At 43.4% G+C, this 20887-nt stretch overlaps 2 protein-coding genes across 2 annotated transcripts in view; one reads left to right on the top strand and one right to left on the bottom strand.

The window, feature by feature from the left end:
* Positions 1-20887, bottom strand: part of LOC108877937 (uncharacterized) — a 51870-nt gene that overhangs the window by 9812 nt on the left and 21171 nt on the right. The gene's annotated exons all lie outside the window — the stretch shown is intronic.
* Positions 10277-20887, top strand: part of LOC108877942 (leucine-rich repeat-containing G-protein coupled receptor 6) — a 37715-nt gene continuing 27104 nt past the window's right edge. Inside the window, exon 1 of the mRNA XM_018668198.2 lies at positions 10277-11668. Coding sequence (XP_018523714.1) covers positions 11424-11668 — 245 coding nt within the window. The 5' untranslated portion in view covers positions 10277-11423. The remainder of the gene's footprint in view (positions 11669-20887) is intronic.

Below are 20887 nucleotides of genomic sequence, written 5' to 3' on the forward strand. Positions count from 1 at the left end.
AAAACATCTCGGAGTGATTTTCCATCTTGCTTCCAAAGAACACAATAAACGGCCTGCGGGTCTATGATGTGCTATTTTGAAACCAGTCCCTGTTGCACAGAGGAAAGCCCACACACACCACACTTGACGAAGCAATGCATATTTCTCTGTGCAGCTTGACCAGATCACAGTGTATCCTCCTGCTGGAGGCCCACACCTCCACTCCACAGCTGTTGTCATGAAGGGAGGGTAGACGAAAACAATAGCTGTCTTTTCTATCAGCCTCCCACATCTGAACTCATTGCCTCATTAGCAACAAACTCACATGCAACATCTGTCTGTTGCCCTGCTTTACATGGTATATGAAACTTTCAGAGGGTGATAGTGCATGAACTGTGATGTTAACATTACAGAACAAAATGTTTTGCTGTCCTCTGCCCTTCTCTAAATTTTGACCCGCTCAAATAGTCAGCTCCCGACAGAGACATACTGTAGTTACTATTATGTTTATAATTTTTACCTCCCTCTGCCAAGGTGGTTATGTTTTCCCATGTTATCCGTGTTGGCTTGTTTTGTTTGTTTATTTATTCGTCAGCAGAAAAAACTGTAGAACTTATTTGCACCAAACTCGGCAGAGGGATGGGGCATGCGCCGAGGAAGTATTACATTTTGGTGCTGATCTTGTTAAAGGTGATAAATCCAGGATCTCATGGGTAGCCTTGATATTGGTACTTGAAACTGGTATAGAACAAAAAACAAACAAACAAACAAAAATTAAGAGTCTCTGTGAAGCTGCACTTAGGTGATTTTAATGATATATGGATGTCAGCATGTTAATGTCCTCACAATGATGATGAACATACAGATGTTCAGTGGATATTTGCCATGTTTACCATCTACATGCATGCATGCTAACGTTTTCATGGCATGCTAACAAACTTAGCATGGACAAGCTAACAAGATTTAATGGCAAATAATCCAATTTTTATCTAAATATTTCATCCTGAAAAATTAGGGGATTGACAAAGTCATAAGGATCCATCCCCTTGGAGACATGAATGGCTTTTTAGCCATGCTGCTAACATGGCTAAAAAGCACATACTGTAACACATACAAATATGAAAACTTATTTTATGCAAAAGGCGTCAACCCAAACTCATCCCACAGCAACTTTTTTTCTCACTATGCTTCTCTTTCAAGACAGTGTCAACACTTGTAAGAACTCCTACCTTAAAGTTACGATAATTTCTTTAAAAGCTCATTAATAAAAGTGCTAATGACCCTCAATTGGACTTTGAGAGAGCTCTGTGGCTGAATATGCTCAGAATATAAAATTTGGACTTAATGAGATTATCATGTCTCTCAAGTTAAGCAGAGAAGCAATTACTTCATGCTTTTGTCAGACCGTGTCTTACATAAGTTTGCATCTCTGTTGCATAATGTCTCAATTGAAAAAAATATTTAAAAAAGATGAAATCTTGGGAAACAGTCATCAGAAAGGGAAGGAAAAATTCCAAAAGGGACATATCACAACAATGCAGTCAACAGTTTTAGTTGATTTACACATGTAAACTACATCCAGCTGGGGGTTTTTGTGCTGTGATTTCTGCACATTTAGGAGTGTCCAGTGGAGTCAGGATACCTATGTCAGCATGTGTATGGAACTTTATGGTAAGCCTGACTGCTCTATAGAGAGCTTGCGATATTATGGCGGGGGAGAAGCTTCCTCTTTCCACAGAATACCACGTCACTGTCTAAGTGACAACTGGATATTTATTACTTCTCCTCTGCTGAAATCCTCAAAGGCCGAGTGTGGTCAACAGAGTGAATGACAGGGCAGTCTGTGTTCATGGGAATGTGAGTTCCTGTGGTTTGAATTTTTGTGCTGAAACTGCAGTAGCTGAATTACTGAGTAGAAAGAGGGTTAATTGCAATGCTTGTAAAAGACATTAAGCCCCCTTGGACTTTCTCATGTTTTATTGTTTTACAACACCGAATCAGAGCAGTTTAAAATGATTTGATTTACGATTAGAAATGAGGATTGAAAACTCCCTAATGCTGAAGGGGAAATGTTTTTTTTTTTTTTTTTGAAGAATACCCCTTTAAAGCACAGACTGCAAAGCATACTTGCAAGCTTGTCTGTCAAAATTACACAATATACCTGCTGCAATCTGATAGGCTGGAAGCTGAAAGGGGCTCTCCATCTGCGTGATCAACTTCTGCGTATGATGCTAATGACTACAGTTTGTTGTATTCCTAAGAAAAGAATGATCACACTGCACATTAAACTGGCTCCTCAGCAGAAAATGACATTTTCAGAGCTAAAGGAAGGAGAATTCTGACCAAAGGAAAATAACAGATATGAGGGACGCCGAGTGAAGGAAAACAAGACAGAAAGCACATTCTTTGTGAAGAAGATGTAGACTTTTTTTTAGATGTTTTTCAATAGACAGTTGACTGAAGTGGTGGATTCAAAGTAAAGACAAGCTCTACAAAAAGTATTTCTACTCCTGTCATAGTGGTAAACTTCAGCTAGTTTGTTTTGTCTACAGTAATAAATACAACCTGCCTGAATCAGGATTTTAGAATACTCTATCAATATTAGAAGTGAAAGCACTCTATACCGGTATTCAACATAGACAAACAGTTTTGATGAGGATCCTTAAAATTGGGACCAAGATATGCACTGAAAAAAACTCTTCAGTGTTCCCTCATTGAACAATGTTATAGTCTCAAACATATACTATATTTAGCATTTTTGCACTGCATTGTCTGGTTACTCATCTGCCAGCTTGAGCACAGATACTGATAAAACTGCAGTGAGCTAAAACTAAATCACCTGCTGATGACTTGCACCGATGAGTTAGTGATTGGGTTCTATAAAAAGTTCTGACTAACTGTAGTAACTGAGTCAGTGATCTAACAATAATGTTTAAGAGGAAGGAAACTCTTCGTAGTTCCCAGTTAATTGTGTAGAGTTCACTGTCAATAGTGTGCTTGTTTTACTTGTGAACTTCATTCAAATTCTGTAGTGAAATCATTTGAAATGGATGATTGCCTTTGTAAGTATAACATGATCAAAAATTTCCCACAGTATGTCTCACGATCATATTAAATAGTGATGTTTTGGTGAGCCCACAAAGATTAGTTTTATTTTTGGTTGATATGACCTCTTCTTAAAATGATGTGGGTGTTGACAGATTGAACTTGTTTGGAGCCTCCAACACACCTGTTAGGTGTGTCGTATGGAAAACAGAACAAAAACAAATTACACCTTTATCACTCTAATTAAATATATTAAACACATAATTCATGACATAGCCCCACCCATCCTGACAACACCTGTGTCGATGAGCAGAGCCTTCAATAATCAATACTGCACAACATTTTAAGTCACACAGAAATCATAAATGTTCATCATGCATACATAATTACAGTTAATAACAGGATATGGGATGTTTCTTGGACCATAAGAAAATGAAGGGCTTGATCACTGAAATTAAACATCTCCACTGTTTATAAGATTTTTGAGATTTTCATTTTCATAACTTAAAAAAAAAAACACTAGTTTTTCTTGGATTGTTTTCAATTAACACACTGCAGTTAGAAAAGCTTGAAAAGAAAGGAGAGAAGATGTTTTTATATTTTATCTATGATCGAATAAACTGTATATGTTTCCAGTGAACTTATAAAATTCATAAAACCACACCAACGGGTAAACATTTAAGATGGCAGACACTGCAGGTTTATCTCACGGGACTTCAGAGTCCTGTTACAGTATATCTATCAGTGTCCAATCTGACTGTGTTTCTTGTGAATTGGACTGCATATTAATTTACAAACACTCATAAACACTGCTCACTGATCTCAGCTTATGCCAAGATCCTGAAAACTGAGAACCATGGGAGCTTTAACAGTTCAGTGTATTACAGATCTTGCAGTGAGAGAGGAAGGTTGTCGCCATCAGCTGGTTGCTCAGTTCCTGACCCTCTCCACTGATGCCGTTCTGTCTTTTGCCTGAAGATGGCACCATTTCATCACTTAATTCAAAATGCAGCGCTGGCTCCCATAGAGAGAAGCTCACACGACATAATGGTATGATTTAATAAGATTATTGTAATCATGCTTTCAGTGATGATAAGGCTCATACTTCCCAGGTGCTTAATTCCTGCTTTAATAGCTGTAATCTTTCAGCTGCTGCCATGTATTTTTCAGACGACTGGAACTCTCTGAGGCTGGTGTGAAACCTACAATAATAAGGCTCTTCTCCTCATCTCTTACTATTATTGTGTTGAGTCTCCTGCCAGTCCTATCTAGGTTCTGCATGGATGAGACTCTATGGAGGCAGTCCAATACTTTCAGTCACTGTTAACATTCCACATCAGTCTCCCTCCACACTCACACGGCTGATACCATCACGCAGAACTGGGTCTGACTACAAAGACAGCACAAACATTCATCACTCACACAGATGCATGCATAAGTGCACATGAGCATGCACACCCATACACATGCTACTGCAGAATTACACTCACTCTCTCTCTCTCTCTCTCTCTCTCTCTCTCACACACACACACACACACACACACAAACACAGAGGCAAGGTATGATTAGGCAGTCCACAGCAATCACTGCCTTACTGCTAGGTCAATAAACTTTTTTATAGATAGAATTTAGTGTACAGGTGCAACAGAGATGCATACAAACACACACACACACACACACACCCACAAAATCACTCAAACACACACATCTCCTGATTGCAGCGCCAGTGGCGTCGCTTAGAATAGCATCAAACAGAGTGGAGCGTCTCTTTCTTTGGCATTGTACAGGTGCAGACCTGTCTGCTTTAGTCAGCCTATTTCACCATATTAACCCTCGTATATCAAACTGTCACAGCAGAGAAAACAAGCAGAGTGGAGATCAAAACACAAGAAAGCTTTGTCCTGGTACGACAGTAAAGTGCTACATGAGAGATATCTCCGTGGAAAAGATGAAAAGCATTTTTAAAATATTTTATTTAGCCAACAATAGTATGTCTACGTAGAAGTTATTCAAGAAAACTTGACTATGCAGTTTGTGGTTACAGAGATTGAATGTTTTTGGCCATCCACTATTAAAGCTTTTCATTTTTCATCAGCAGTGTTTTCAGGAGTATATTCCATATTTCTTACTGATTAAATCGTCACTGATGGGAGAACTAAGTTACGCTGTCTCTTTTTCTGTCGGTGCTTATAACACTTAGCTTTCTTTACTTGCTCCTGTGTAGCCTACAGTCCACAGTGTGCAGCACGAGAGGGGCTCCCTCCTATGTTTGTTGTTAGTTATTGCACCAATGAGAGTAAAAACATTGACATTTTTTTTATTGAAGTATGTTGGTTATTGCCCAGATTCTCAAGTGTACATACTTATACTATTTTGTGTCTGCAGATTATGCTCCTAGTAGTTCTGCTAATTAACCCTCTTATAATACTGACATCATGTGTGTATTCAGTGTCTTGTGTACAGAACTCTAAAGGACTCGGACCCTCTGTCAGTACATGACTTAGATTACTTTCATTCAGAGAACATGGTAAAATCCTAAATAAAGTGCTTTTCATTATTCTCTGTGAAACATGCCACCAGAAGACATTAAGAGTCACAGTTAGTAGATTTTATGCCAAAAAAAACAACAACAACAAAAAAAAACTGTACAACTACTCAACTCTGTACCACTGCCTGTTTTATGTTGTGTACAAATATGGTGTGCTTGATGTACTGTTGTATATACTACTGGAATATAATGTGACATCATGGCTATTGTCAGTCATCACTTTAAAGGTTATATAAGGTAACTGTGAGCTGTGATGCACAGTGTTGCTGAAATGCGTATTTCCTAACATGTGAAACAAACCTCTGACCCTCCAGCTGAGGTGAGGAGCTTTATCTCTCCAACCTGTGATGGAGTGCTTTTCTTAACTCCATGACTAACCACATCCCTCAAGGCTTACTATTGTTCCAGACAAACACACACAGGAAAAACACCTCCACCACCCCTGTTTTGCCCACTCGCCAGCACACCCCTCCTCTACAACCCCAATGCCCCACCCTTGCATCCTCATTCCCTTACCTCATCCCCCTTCCTCTGCTGCTCTTTCTTTCTTTCATTCATTCCTTTCCTTTGTACTGTGAGATGCAGAGAGGAAGAGAGCGACGGGGAGGGGGAGGGATGGAGTGAAGGAGAGGGACCTTTTGTTGGCTTTCAGGTGGTTTCACATGAAAAGCCAGAGCACACACCTAGGTTGCCGCCACTGGCGACCCACTGCGTCTCACTTGCTTCCGTTGTGTATACCTGAGTTAGCCTTCAATTGCCTGCGCGGCCCAGGCATGCACAAATGCACACATGGGCACATTTGTGAGCACATGTGTCTATTGACATGCACACGCAGGTGTGCGAAATTATGCACACACACTAATGTCGACTTTTGGTATGAAGCTTAGATTAGAGAGGTGCTGGGTAGGTGTTGGATGTGCTGGGGGAAGGGTTAGAAAGAAGTTTTGGGGGTTAATGGGAGGGGTAGGTGTGTGTGTGTGTGTGTGTGTGTGTGGTGGGGGGGGGTGCTGGTGGATGAAGACGTGAGGTGGGATGGAGTGTGTGTGTGTTGAGGGGGTTGATTGCACGGCTACTTTCTCTGTTCTCTCCCTGAATGGACTCTTCTTGCTGCAAGGAGCTCAGGTAGCCTTGTGTGTGTGTGTGTGTGTGTGTGTGTGTGTGTGTGTGTGTTATTCCCAGGTAGACCACGGTGAGTGCTCTCAAGTTAGTGTCAGGTGTCAGGTAGCTACTTGTCTTTGTGTCTTCAAGGCTGCCGTTGCTTGGATAGTGTTTACAGCCCAGAGAGCACAGCGGAGAGAGGGGGAGGATGGGGGGAGGAGAGGGGAGAGAGCACTGGCTTTGATCTGATGCAGACTGTGTGATAGCGTGTGTGTGAGTGAGAGAGTGAGAAAGGAGGAGAGAGAGAAAGAATATGAGAGCACGCATACTTTTTCAGTGGCATGTACAAATGTCTGAACACTTGAAAACAACTGCGTGTGTGTTTGAGCCATTCATTCAACACTGGGCTAATACAGCAAGCCTTTTTGGACCTTGGAGCAGAATTTGATTTAAGCCACTATCTGGAATGTATGAATTGTACATTATTAACACACAGAGCTTATTAATTACTAGGGTGCAACACACATTGGCCACGTAGCGGAGTCTCATGTCATCTGCGGCATGTCATTCAATTTATCACACACTAGCTGCGTCATAGAGCTAGAAGCAGTACCAAGGTCCAGCAGCTGGGATGTGCCAGTCAGAGTTCTCTCTTAAGAACTGATGTGCACCCATGCTGGGAAATAGGACAGTGACAAGAGGCTGCTGGTGTGTGTTGCCCTTGGCACAACTGGATGAAGCAATTTAGTTTAGTGAAAAGCGAGTGATTCCAAGACACCAGGTACAGCATGTACTGACAACTAAATAAATGACATAATACATGATCTTCCTAGTCAGATACAGAGTTACAGAGCATGTTTTCATAATACATATTCCAAGTGAGTGTCACCAGACAAAACCACAACATCAGCACAGTATCATGCTGCATCTTTGACAGCTCAAACTAGTGTTAACTACTACATATAGCATGGTACAGGTTGCACAGTAAATATGATATCACGTCACCGAAAGGTATCAAACTCACCAAATAAGACCCTGAAGGTGCATGGTATGTTCAGTATGAGCATTTTTTTAAAAAAGAATTTGTCCAATTGCACACAGTATCAGACAAAATTGTAAATGCTGTTTTTCTGTGTGCAGTCAGAATCATGCTGATTTCTCTTGCACATAATGTGGTTTCTTTCTGAGAGTTTCAGCCATTGTTGTGTTTGCAATAAAAGAGGTTACAGTACCCCCTCTGAGCAGTGCTACTTCTTCATGGCAATCTGAACGTTATAGTGCGTCACTATCAGAAAGTGATGAGATGAGCCAGCTGTCACCAGCTGGTTAGCATGCTAACTTCAGTGGTAGAAAAGAAGTGATAGAACTGGAAGTAAACCATTGATGCTCCTTTCCACTGCTGAAGACAGCACTTGGACAGTAAAGCAATGAAGTTGGATGCTGAACTTCCAACATTTCTTCTAGACTGGTGAGTAAACAAGAGTTAATGCTAACATAGGGTAAGTAGTGACAGCAAAATTTACAAATAGCTCCTTTAGCAGCTGATGCAATGAGATCAGTAGCAGTTCTGCTCCAATGTAGAGAAATACTCCTCCAATGCTATTAGTTTAGTACAAAATAGTCTGACTGTTTGACCAAAGTACATACAAAAATTTCAATCAATCAGTTACTGTTTCTGTCATGGGCGAGAAGAAGAAACTCAATATTCAATTCAGCGAGACCCTACTTCTCAGTAGAGCTGCTACTTAACCGCTAAATAAGCTGACCACAGACATAAATGGGCTTACCCTACTAGCATCAGTCTATGTATGTTTTCAACCAACTACTTAATTTTTTTGCTTCTCCGTCTCCCGATTGGATTACAATGATGCACATTTAACCCTCCACATCCATCACAACTGCTGTCAGAACAGGTGCAACAAAAACAGATATGTAGCTTACTTTGCTATCAGTTAGGAGCGTCGTGCGTGGTTGTGTGCGTATTTGTCATTGAAAGGCAGGAGGATAGCAAAATGAGAGGAAGAGAGAGGGAGACAGACAGAAAGAGACAGAGATGGGCAGGAGACCAGACATGCAGGTTTTTACAGTATGTGTGTTTTAGGGCTCCCCCGGGGCCAGACAATTAAAGAGCATTTAAAAAGATGACAGAGCTCTGCACACAAGAGGGGGAGAGGTGGAGAGCCCAGGGAGTGGAAGAGTTTGCAGGTGTATGAAGAGCATATGCATGTTTTTGTATATGTGCATGTTTGCCCATGGGAATGAATTTGTGCTGTATGTGGGTGTACTGTAAGATCATGCAAGGTGTTTCTGCGAACAGTCCATACATCTGCCTACATTCATTTAAGTACTGAGTAGAGAAAAAAAAAACATAAAATATCACTTGAAAACAATTCACACAACATTTTGAAATCTACAATAGACAGAGGAAGCAACAACAGACATACCACTACAAAGAGGAAGAAAAGAGAGAGAGCGAGGGAGAGAGAGGGGAGAGAGAGAGAGAGAGAGAGAGAGAGAGAGAGAGAGAGAGACTATGTGAAGAAAAGCTCTGAAAGAGTTTTTGTGGGGCCATAACAAAGGCCCCTCAGAAAACACAGTGGCATAGGAATGTTAATTAATTAATGAGAAACTATTCAGCCTACAGAGAACGGTGGAGAAAGAAAGACAGAGAAGGAGAGAGACGGAGTGACCGACAGACCGGCTAGAGGGGCAGACAAACTCAAACTGGGTGCAAAGACATTTATCTGTGGTTTTATGCTTCAAAAATGCACGACTTGCACCCATTCTAGGCCCAGTTTCTACACAGCTACACATTTTTCATGGCCTGTTTGGGGAATTTGCGCATCATAAATTTACATGGTGCATCTTTGTTCCCAGCTTTGCGTGTGCGCGTTTGCGTGCATATAACATACTGCTGCTGTCGCATGAAATCCTCTGTTCCTCAAGCTTCAGATTTCCAGGAAGTAAGGAAACTGCCTTGTTGTCCACATTGATCATGCATTTTTGAGTTAATCCAGTGGGGTTTGAAAAGATTTTATGAGCCCAAGTGCTTGTCACATTTTATCAACTCATGGAAGACCATGTAATCCCTCCTGTAAAACATGAAAGTCAGCAAAACTGGAGTTACGAGGTGTGATTTAATACTAACCCCATCTAGTATTTCCGCTAAGTTTCTCAGTTGGTACAGTGTTTTATTGTAATGTTCTCTCTCATTGGAAAAAGTTCATTATCTCCCCTCCCTACTGCAGCTTCTCACTGGTTAGTACTTGCTGCTGGGAGAAACGCCTGGTTTGAATGGCAAACCAGTTTTTCTTTCTTTGATTTGTTATAATTATAGAATAGATCATTAGGCTCTTATGCAACATCCTGCACTTACAGGTGCACAGCATGTAAAGCTTAGTTGTGTAACATATGAAGCGGAGTTGTATGCATCTTGCTGGAGCCCTGCTGTTTATGGGCCCCTTACTGGATCAGAAAAAGCTCAAGTTTTAATTTCTAATATTAAGTCTACGCAAGCGAGATTTATGTGCTGAAATAAGAGAAAAGGCAGTCGAATGAGATTATTTTCAAGATTCTGTGGAAAAACACAGAGCACAGACTGTGAAATACAGATAGGCTTTAGCCCAAGGCAGCTGACACTTCTTCACAAATCCACACTTCTCTCTCTATAGACTCGGGTGTGTGTATGCGAAATGGATATGCAAACTCCTTTGCGCCAGTCACTCATAATCTGTTATTTTCTATGGGTGTCCATGCATGCATGTGTGCATTTCTGTGTGTGTGCGCAACGATTGCGACATTCCAGCAGCAGAAACCTGAGAAGGTGTGACTTACAAGACACTGGATTCTGCTCTTTCTGGGGACTGAGGGGTGCTGAAGTGTCAGAATTCCAATTTCCTCCAAAGTCACTCCCAGTCACACACTCTGACCCTCTCTGCATCTCTCTCACACAGCCAAACACACACACACACACTCTGCTGCCTTCATTCTTGTCCTCCAGAGCTTGCTTTTTCCCCTCCTCTCTCTTTCAGCTGTAAACACTGTCTCATTTTCTCTCAGTTCCATTCATAAGGTCCTACAAGGAGAAATCTTGTTTCACACCACTGTACTGTATTGCCACCCCCCACTCTTGCTCTCCTTCCTCAAACTAAACACTCAGTCGTTCTCTTCACAAAGAGCTTCTAGGGTAGAGTAAAATAGGGGGAAAGGAAGAGAGGGAGAAAAGAGAGGGAAGAGTTTGAGAATCGCGGGCCCCTCCTACTTTCCGGAGATGCTCCAGCCCATCCCTAAATTGTGGACCAATGAGGGTGGCTCATTCACAACTCATGCGGTCCTTCTACAATAGGTAAAGGAGAGAGAGACAGAGAGTGGGAGAGATATATACAAGGAGAGAGAGAGTGAGGGAGGGAGACAGAGTGACTGTGTTTGGGGGGAGAAAGACGAGGGCAGAGTGAGAGGGAAGACAGGGAAGAGAGGAAAGAAGCTGCAACAAAGTCAACCCCTGGGAATGAAGTGGTGACCGGCAGATAGAGGAGAGAGATGAAGAGGTAGAGCTTGTGACAGGGACAGATTTACAGTGTGGACAAGCACAGGAGAAAAAGGCAGTAAGGGGCTTTGGGAGAGAGACAGCAGAGGAGCATTGAGAAACTTTAAAATTTCCTCATCTTATCAGGGCTGCCAAGACATCAGGACAAAAAAAAAAAACAAACAAAAAAAAAAAAGTGTAACAAGACAGGAAACCCCACAGGTGTAGATGCAGACAGGTGGTCAGTCAGACATGCTGCCCGTGCTTCTGCTTCTCTGCGCTGCTGGAGGAACTTGGGGGTCCGCCCCCGGAGTGTGGGGGTACGGACGGATCCAAGGCAGGCAGGGGCCGGCGGGGTCGCTGTGCCCGTCTCCGTGCCAGTGCGAGGAAGATGGGATATTCATCATGGCGGACTGCTCAGAGTTGGGACTATCGTCCGTGCCAGCTAACCTCAGCCCTCTCACCACTTACCTGTGAGTAATACTTAATACTGTTACAACAGTTCAGGGGCTTCCGGGGTGTGTTACCTCGTCCCGTTTCATCTTCGCCTTTCCACCTCCAGGCCTTTGACTATGTCCTGATTGTTTCCTGTTTCCCAATCATTAACTTCTTGTGTAGCTACTTTGTATGTCACCTTGAATCCTTCTCTTCGATCCCCAAACCTCGTCTCATTTGTCATGATTGAGAGTCAATTTCTTTCATATGAAAAATGAAAATGTTACTGCCAATGGTGAGTCCCAACTGTTAGTCTTGATCATTAATCTGTAAATAAATTAAAAACAGGTCAAACAGATGAAAATCCTGAATAATGTTGCTGAATTGGATCTGGGATTTCATCGTCTTTTAAAAATAGGGTATTGGTCAACAGTCAGTCAGATGAGTGACCAGGAAAGTGCGGCAGAACCCGCATGCAGATAAAAACGGACGGAGCCAAGTGGGAACATGTGTGTGCACATATGTGAGAATGTGTGTATGTGTGTGTGTGCTGTCCACTATAGCAAAATTACTGGACCACTTCTTTCAGTGTCAGGTTTCCGAACGCCAACTGGAGACCCAGCACAAATGTGCGTGTGTGTGTGTTTTTATATATATGAGTGTGTGTAAGCTGCAAGCACATGACACAAGCATGTGTTTGTGTGTGTGTGTGAATGAGGAAATGTTTGAGCACAGATGTCTAAATGTGCTAGAGGGTTAATGATCACTTAAATTCCACACACATGGATCTTACTGTTTTATGACACCAAAACTCAGTTAAACAGATAAGTTGGCATTTGACTTGGAAAACTAATTAAATTCACTAATTTCTTTCGTTTGAAAACTTGAGAAAGTGATTTCTTTGTAAGACTGGAGAGAAGTTAACATCATTCTTAAATATGATTTGTTAGTTGTGTTTGAAAGCTCTGCTCCGGCATATGACACATGTATAAACATACTGTAAATACAATTAAAAACACAATTATTAACACTATTCATCAAGAGCATTTTACTGTAATAAGTTGCAGGAATTCACCACCAGTAATTTCTAAGGGCAGGGGAGAGAAGCTTGAGACTTATATTATGTAAAAGACAGGCAATCTGAGGAGTTTCTTACACCACCCTACTGTGGCTTACAGCCAGATCTTTCAAAATGCTTCACTGCGTAAGCCTCTGAGGACAGATTAGAGACACTTTGTGATAACTGATATTGAAGTGATAGAAGTCAAATCCAGGAAACAGGGTGTGATAGAGCAGTTGCTCACTAGGGGCTCTACAAGTATTACAAGAGTGGAGGGACAGAACTCAGAGGGAGTGAGGAAAGATCAACAGCTTATGTAGCAAACGACTTTTAAAAGAGAAGCATAAAAGACAACTGTACTTGAATGATGCCGGACTCTTTGGCTGTGACGGAGGAGCCAGCGACCGGCCAGATTTCACTGTGTTCGTTTGAAAGTTAAAACACATGCAGAGTTTATGGTGGTGAAATACGGTCTCTAACTCCATCCAGGAATCTCTCTACCTATGAGAACATCAGGCGGTCGGTCCAACAACAGGGCATGCCACACAACTAAGCCAGTGCGCGCACACACACACACACACACACACACACACACACACACACACACACTCTCACTCACTCACTCACTCACACACACACACACACACACAGTCATACACAAGGAGGGATGAATCTGAGAGGGAGAGTGTTGAGCCTTTCAGCCCTCCTCTGAAATAAAAACAGTGATGACCTGAGACTCCCTCTGTGGAAATCTACACTGCTCTTAACTGATCCACTACAGCCATAAACACACATAGACACACACACACACACAGATATACACACAAACACACATCACTCCCTACAAACACAAGAGTAATTGTTCATTTCCTCTCGTTACCTAACGGTGGAACTGGACCAATTAGTGTGTTTGAGGGCTGATTTAGAATAAGATAAATAAACTCAGGGACCAACCGCACATGCCCACACACACACACACACACACACACACACACACATAGTCACAAACACACATTACTGCAGATGAGAAGAGGAGGGGAATGTAGGACAGCAGGAGAGACGCCGCAACAAATTAAGACACCGCGCACAAGAATCACAGATTTCTCTTTTGCCTCGCTGATAAAAATCATCAAACGCAAACAAGACAACATTCTCTCCCTAACCCTGCCCGCATACGCACACAAATCCCAGAAACCCGGCACAGCAGGCTACAGTTTCTCATTTCGTCCTAGGAGTATAAAAGGTTACGACAGCGGAGAGCCAGTCCAATCCCCACCAGGATCTGTCAAACCGTCCAGCACGCCCCACTGTGCTGTGGAGGCTGGATTAGCCTCCCAGCACATACTGTAGGCTGCCGAGGTCACAGGGATTTGCTTGGGAACGGTCCACATTACAAACCACATCCACACAATGCTGTGAAAGTATATGACATCATTCACCCGTGTCATCGGAGAGCTCTTCAAAGTGAGCACAACTGTACGTGCTATAGCGACCGAGAGGGCAATCCAGGCAATGCATGATTCACTTGGACCATCCCATTCCACATAGGTAGAAACTTAATTAAATGTGAATCTGAAAGGAGCAATCATATCATAATGCTGAGCTGAATGCAGGGTGACTCTGTGAAGGAATTTAACCATTCTGAGGTAAAGATGCTCCGGGCGACTTCGAGCAAAGTGGGTAGAGATTTATGACAATAGTCTTTTCCGTGGGCAACGTATGAAATGAGCTGTCATGTGAGACTCTTTGAAAGCCCCTCTCTTTGATATCAGATTAGAGAGGAAAGACACTGCCCAAGGGTTTGTGTATCTGCATGTACGTGTGTGTGCACGTGCACTGATGTGTGTTGAGTTCGAGAACACTGCGTACTGTATGTACATCGAGGGATCTGAGCTGTTTTACGCGTAACTGCAAGCAAAGTAACTTGTCATAAGAGGTGGCTTCACAGTGACACAATCAGTAGGTTGTCTGTCTCAAATGTTAGCTGGGAGAAAATGAATTAGTCAGCTGTCCCCCACATAGATTTATACCTACTAAAAGTAAATATCTAATCATGTTATATGTTCACTCTCTGGCTGGTGTGATATCCTGACAGAGTCAGTTTGGAAGGTTGTCAGGTGCTTATGTTTACTCACACTTCCCTGAGCGGGCTTCACTGTGTGCACACGGGTGTGTAAGAGTATGTGTGTGTGCATTTGTATGCGAGTCTGGGGCTGGAGTTGAGCAGCGATTAGGTGATGCTTTGTGGTAGCGGTGAGTGCGGTGAACTTCTAACGGTGTTTTGGCCGAGGCCAGGAAACCACAGCTAGCGCATTACCAGACAGAGGAAAACCAAGGAGTGTGTGAGCGCCTGCGCACGTGTGTGTGTATGTGTGTGTGTGTGTGTGTGTGTGAAGACCACCCAGACTGCTAAGTTTTTTTTTTTTTTTTTTTTTGGCCAGTGGAGGTGAAGCAAGAAAAATAGAGGGAGGGAGGATGAAGAAAAGGGGCAAAAAAACTGACAAGGATAAAGGTGAGGATTAGAAATTAGTGACAGAAAAATGTGCATTGGAAGACCCAGCTGAGGTTAAGAAGGAGTATACACATACAAATACACACAAGCACACACACATACTGTACATACACATGCAGGAGACAACATCCTGCCTCTTTGTGGTGGCAGTGACTGTAACAGTTGTGTGCGTGTCATTTAGCCATTATGTTGATGGAACGATTCCTATCATGAGCAACCGGGGGTCACACTGTAAACATCATGTCTGAGAGAGAGAGACACACACACACACAAAAAGAGAGAGAGAGAAATTGTGAGGCGATGGAGGGGGTGGGGGGGTTGGGAGGATTTGAGGGGAAATAATGAACAAACGTAAGACAAGTGCAGAGAAACGAGAACAGTGTGTCTGTGTGTGTGGGTGTGTGTGTGTTTGTGTGTGTACTGTCAGTGGAGGGTCCTCTATACAGCAGCTATCAGCTTCAGCATCAGTGTCCTGGCTCCAGGCGTCTATGGTAGCCCCCCACCTCAACTACGTTCCACTCCCTCCCTCTGTCCCTCTCTCCCTCTCTCTCTCTGTCTGTCCTTCTTCCCACCTATTCTCCTTTCCTCACCTGTTTCCACTGGCCTCTTTCAGGTAGAAGAAGAATCTATACATTAAGTGCTGTGTGTGTGTGTCTGTGTGTGTGCGGGTTTTCAGAGCAGGTGTTGAAGCTGGTCATGCAGCACTAAGTGTAAATGTATGATCACTGATGTGCACTGTGCTTCTTGAAAATTCTAAATGAATGCATATAGCTCAGGGCAGCGGGCGAGAAAAGTGAAGGGTGTGTACCCAAGCCAAATGGTGTAAATGTTTTCAAGGTGTGTGTGTGTGTGTGTGTGTCGGTTGGGAGGAGGAGGGGCTTTGGCTACAAGCCAACTAACTGTCAGCTGTGATCAGAGCTGGGGGAGAGAGTTACGCACCTCTGATTATACAGAGGAAGAAAACAGTGACACATGCGATCATAGTTAATCTGTTCTGCTTAAAAAGTTGGATAAAGAAGCACAACTTTTTTTCCTTTTTTCACATTTCCTTCCTTCATTTTTTCCATCCCTCATTCACCCTTTTGTCCCTTCCTTCCTTCCCGCAAACTTGAAGTGTTTGCCTCAAAGTGTCAATTCCTCAGCTCTCTCCTAGATTCCCTGGAGGCCCCTGCGGTGAACACCAGCAAAAAAGAAAAAAAGAAAAAGCCATTTCCGCCTGCAACAAAAGTGATATTTATGCCAGAAGGGTGTTGGAGAGAAGGGATAGGCAGTTGGCGTTGGACAGAGCAGTGGTTTGTGGTTTCCTGAGAGCAACCTGGGAGGCTTTTAAATGTCGCTCAGGGACAGACGGCAGGTAGGCAGGTAGAGGACAACAATGGAAACAATGACAATTCCCTCAGGAGTGGCAGGCAGAGAAGACACAGAGGCCATAGTGTGCTCTACCGCTCCATATCCTGTTCTTTAGAAAAACGCAGAAAGCAATCACGACACAAGATCTTGAAGGTTACTAGGGCGGAGGAGGTGGAGCTCAAGGAAGTAAAGCGGACTTATGTCTCTGGACCATATGTGCACATGCATGTGCACATGGGCATGGGCACATCGGTATTTGTTGGGGTCAGACCCACGCTCATTGACCGAATATGCGAATCTGTATGTTTCGTGTGATAGTGGCGTGACGCAAGTATGACACGGGGGCTAGGAATGTGCTCCCTGTGACGTGTGGTTGAAGGGTGAAGGGCTGCTTCTGACTGAGAGGATTCAGAATGCCTGCATGGCCCAGATTCCTATTCAGCCCCTTTCCAACCCTGGGAATCCATGGGAATGTTTGCGTGTGTGTGTGTGTGTGTGTGTATGAGTGCATGCGTGTACGTGAATCTGTGCAAGTGCACTAGCCCTCTCTTTTCCACTACAGAGAAGGCATTGTCCTATCCTGGGCCAGGCCACGACAAAGCGTGTATGCATGTATATGTGTAGATCTATACGCATGTGCACCTATGACCCATGCATGCTGTCATTTGTGCCAATCCATACTTAGGATCAGATAACACGTGTGTGACTAGTTTTTTTCTTTCATCGCTATTGATTTTCACCAGAAAATACCACATTTTCTAAAAAGGATTTAGTAACTAATTTTGTATTTTGTGTCTCCATGCAGTCAGAAGCTTTTGTTTACCACAATTCACAGGACACGAGATCCTCTTTTGCTGTTGTTTCTCCTTGGATGTTAGAGGAGGCGCCAACATAAAAAAAAAAAAAAAAAAAAAAAAACATCTTAAAACTCACTTGTTTTCTTTGGCATGTCTCTCACGTTTTGTCTCATCATGTTTGTATCTTCTGTTTCTTTTTCCTTTCTCTCGCTTCTGTAAAGCACTTTGTAACAGCTAGGTTAAACAGAACTAAAAGCTAAATTTCTTCCTTTTGTGATGAAAACAGCTCGGAAAATGTTTTTGGTAATAAAAGGTAAAGAAAAAATAGAGAGAGGACAGAACTCCGCTGTTGATGAGGTGCTGATGAGGTTTAAAGATTAATGGGTCGTTGCTGTGTGCTGCAAATCTGGTTTTCACCCGTTTTTATAATTTGAAAGAACACAATCATTTCGCAGATCTTTGTTGATAAAAAACTAAAATAATGAGCTATAGGCATACATGAGTATGAGTGTTGATAGCGATGTGTGTAAGACATAGCTCTCAAAGTTCCCTCTGTACCTCAACATGGGTCTGTCTGTCTCTGTCTGCCTATCTGTGTGATCGCTGGCCAGGCCTGCTGACTAAAGTGGCTCATGTGGGGCTGGCAGTGTGCAGGTGATGACTAGTAAGAGCTAATGATACTTAATTCCCTTTCCAACAGCGTACACACACTCTCTCTCTCTCTCTTTCTCACACACAGACACACACACACATACCCACAAGACCCTCTTGTGCACATTACACACAAGAAAACATGGATGTATGTACACGCATCCATGCTTGCACGCACCCACACACACACTCACATGCACATACTGACTTAATGATGGTTAATGCCCTATCCAATCCCCCTGCGCAGCATCAAAGCATCCCACAGAGCAGTGCTGATACAGCGATGCTAGCAGGGATTAGGTCGGGAGAATGGACCACTGGGACGGGAGTTAGCTAAAGGGAACAAAGAGGCAATCACAGACACACTTAAATGTCACACACATGTGCACACACACCTCAGGGCACACACAAAGCATAGCCAAACGTGGGTAACTGCACAGGAATGTCCAGAAAGTGGAAGACGGGATGTAGAAAACAGAAGGTGAAGAGATGAATGAAGAAGGGAGAGAGAGAATGATAAAATCTTTTTCAGAACTCTTAATTTTGGAGGGTCAGGTTAAGTGGTCTGAATGCAGAAACAGCAGTCAGGTCACTCCGATTGGCATAAGGCAATAGTATTACTTCTCGCTACGACTGGACTTCACAGGTGTATTTTTCATCTGCTGTAAAGGGAGGCTGGAGGAAATACTGCCACTGCAGAGCCTCTGCAACTGCAGCCAGACTTACTTATGTCTCTATTACATGTCTGAGAAGGAGCAAAAGAGGAAATCTGGACTTTTTACATGCATGGCAAGGAGCCAAACTAAATCTCTTTAAACCAACAGCAGCCACATGTCCTCATTGGTATGGGGTAAGATTTCAGTGAGTGCTGATCTAAGTTCACTTCTAGATGTTATCCGTGGGTACTGTTAAATATATGGAGCAGATGAGCTGATCATAGATCTGCGAGTGCAGCAGTTAAGGAGCAGTGAGCCAGGAGTGGATTTGAGCGGTCTTCTAACTAGATCCAGTGTCCTCCTGTTTCTGCCATTCAACCAAATGAAGTCATAATAGAGCCTGACACTAATACTCATCGGGTTTCATTTACCGTTGTATCCACTGCTGAGAATCTGCCTCGAATCAGTGTGCAGGAAAAAACACCTCTGTAAGAGATACCTTTTCAGGATGTGTGGAAAAGCGGTGAAATTTGTAACCCTCTTCCACACATCAGTGGCGTGCGTTTGCCCTGTGAGCTTGAAACGTCTCTTTTATGTGGCATGAATTGTTAGCTTTGATTTAGAAAGTAGGAGAAAAATGTTTTCTGGCACTTGTCACGTAACAAACATATATGAAAGCCAGGCAAACTATACATGCCAAACAACAGATTAGTAGACTATGGGCAGGGCTATGAATGCCTTTCTGCCTTCCAGAGCTATGTCCTACCCACAACAGCTGCCTGTCAGTCCTGTCCACATGTTGGAGTTAGTTGTATGTTGTGTAGCGCCGACTGTTCCAACACTTCCTGTTCCATTACTGAAGTGCTTGACCTTTCACCCCCCCCCTCCCCTCCATCTCATGACAGGGTATGTGTGGGAGGACAAGGAACGGACATAGAGTGTGTACATGCACGTGTGTATGTGTGAGTGCGCGGTATACCAGGGTATGAATAAGTCCCAGAGGGCATGAATATGTTTCCCATGACATGGCCTCAGACTAAACAGCCGCTCTCTCCGCCCAGACATCCGCCTGTCATTCTCCGCTAAACCGCAGCGAGCGGAAAAGAGCACAAAACATGGGAACACAAAAACACAGACGCATCTCCCTTTTCTGCCTTGTTATCTCTGTCTTTTTTTCTCTTTCTCCCTCCCTTTCTGGTCTTTTGTGGCCCGGGTCCTCCCCGTGGTCCTCCTTGTCCAGGTGAAAGACTTCTCCTCGCCCTCTCCCTCGCTCTTTGTGCCCCATGAATGAGAGAAAGAGAGAATAAGAGAGGGAAAGATAAAGAGAGAGTGCCTTCGGACACAAAGGGCAGTGTACCCCTCCCAGGAAGTCTGGGAGAGAGGGAGAAGAGAAAAAAACATACATCTTTAGAGGAAGGAGGAGGGCAGGACAGCATTGTACCCTCCTTCCTGACTCTTTGTGTGTGTGTGTGTGCGCGTGTGCATCTACGTGTGTGTGTGTGTGTGTGCAAGCTCATGTGTGACTGCGAGAGAAACTGAATGCCAGAGCAGTCAGTCTATTCAGATAGAAAAAAGCAAACACACTTAGACCTCACCCTCACTCACAGTACACACATGCATTTTCTCTCTCCCTCTCTGTCTCTCACATACACACACACACACACACACACACACACACACCCACACACACACAGACACACACACCCACACACAAATGCACCATTTAGGCCCTCTTTAAGGCGGCGCCCGAGCATTGACTACCAGTTGTATTGTGTGGCATAAAAGATCCTCTTTCATCGTGGCCTTAACTGTTTCAAAGAACTAAGCGGAGAGGATCAGACTGGCTGAATCCGACTGAAGACATTACTGTCATAGTTACTGTAAAAGGCAGCCAAGGTGTGGCTCAAGCAGTGCTAGTGCAGAACTCCTGCCCTCTGGGCAAGACTCTGGCTGTTGATTTCCACTAAAGATCTATTACTCTAATGTTCCCTCACAGATAAGCCGCCTTCAAAGGTGCAGGGCTTACCGCCATTATTGGCTGTTTGTTCGGTAAGAGCCTCCACCTGAGTGAGGGAGAAAGGGTTTGGCAGGAAGGCAAGAAGAAAGAGAGAGCAAGAGGAGGAAGTGAGAGGGAAGACCTCAGGCTATATAGCTCTTTTGTAGTGATTTTGTGTGTATGAGTGTGTGTACATGTAAGAGAGAGAAAGAGAATTGTGAAAAACATCCTTCTC

This window comes from Lates calcarifer, linkage group LG6 (assembly GCF_001640805.2).
Source record: "Lates calcarifer isolate ASB-BC8 linkage group LG6, TLL_Latcal_v3, whole genome shotgun sequence".
Taxonomy (NCBI): Eukaryota; Metazoa; Chordata; class Actinopteri; family Centropomidae; genus Lates; species Lates calcarifer.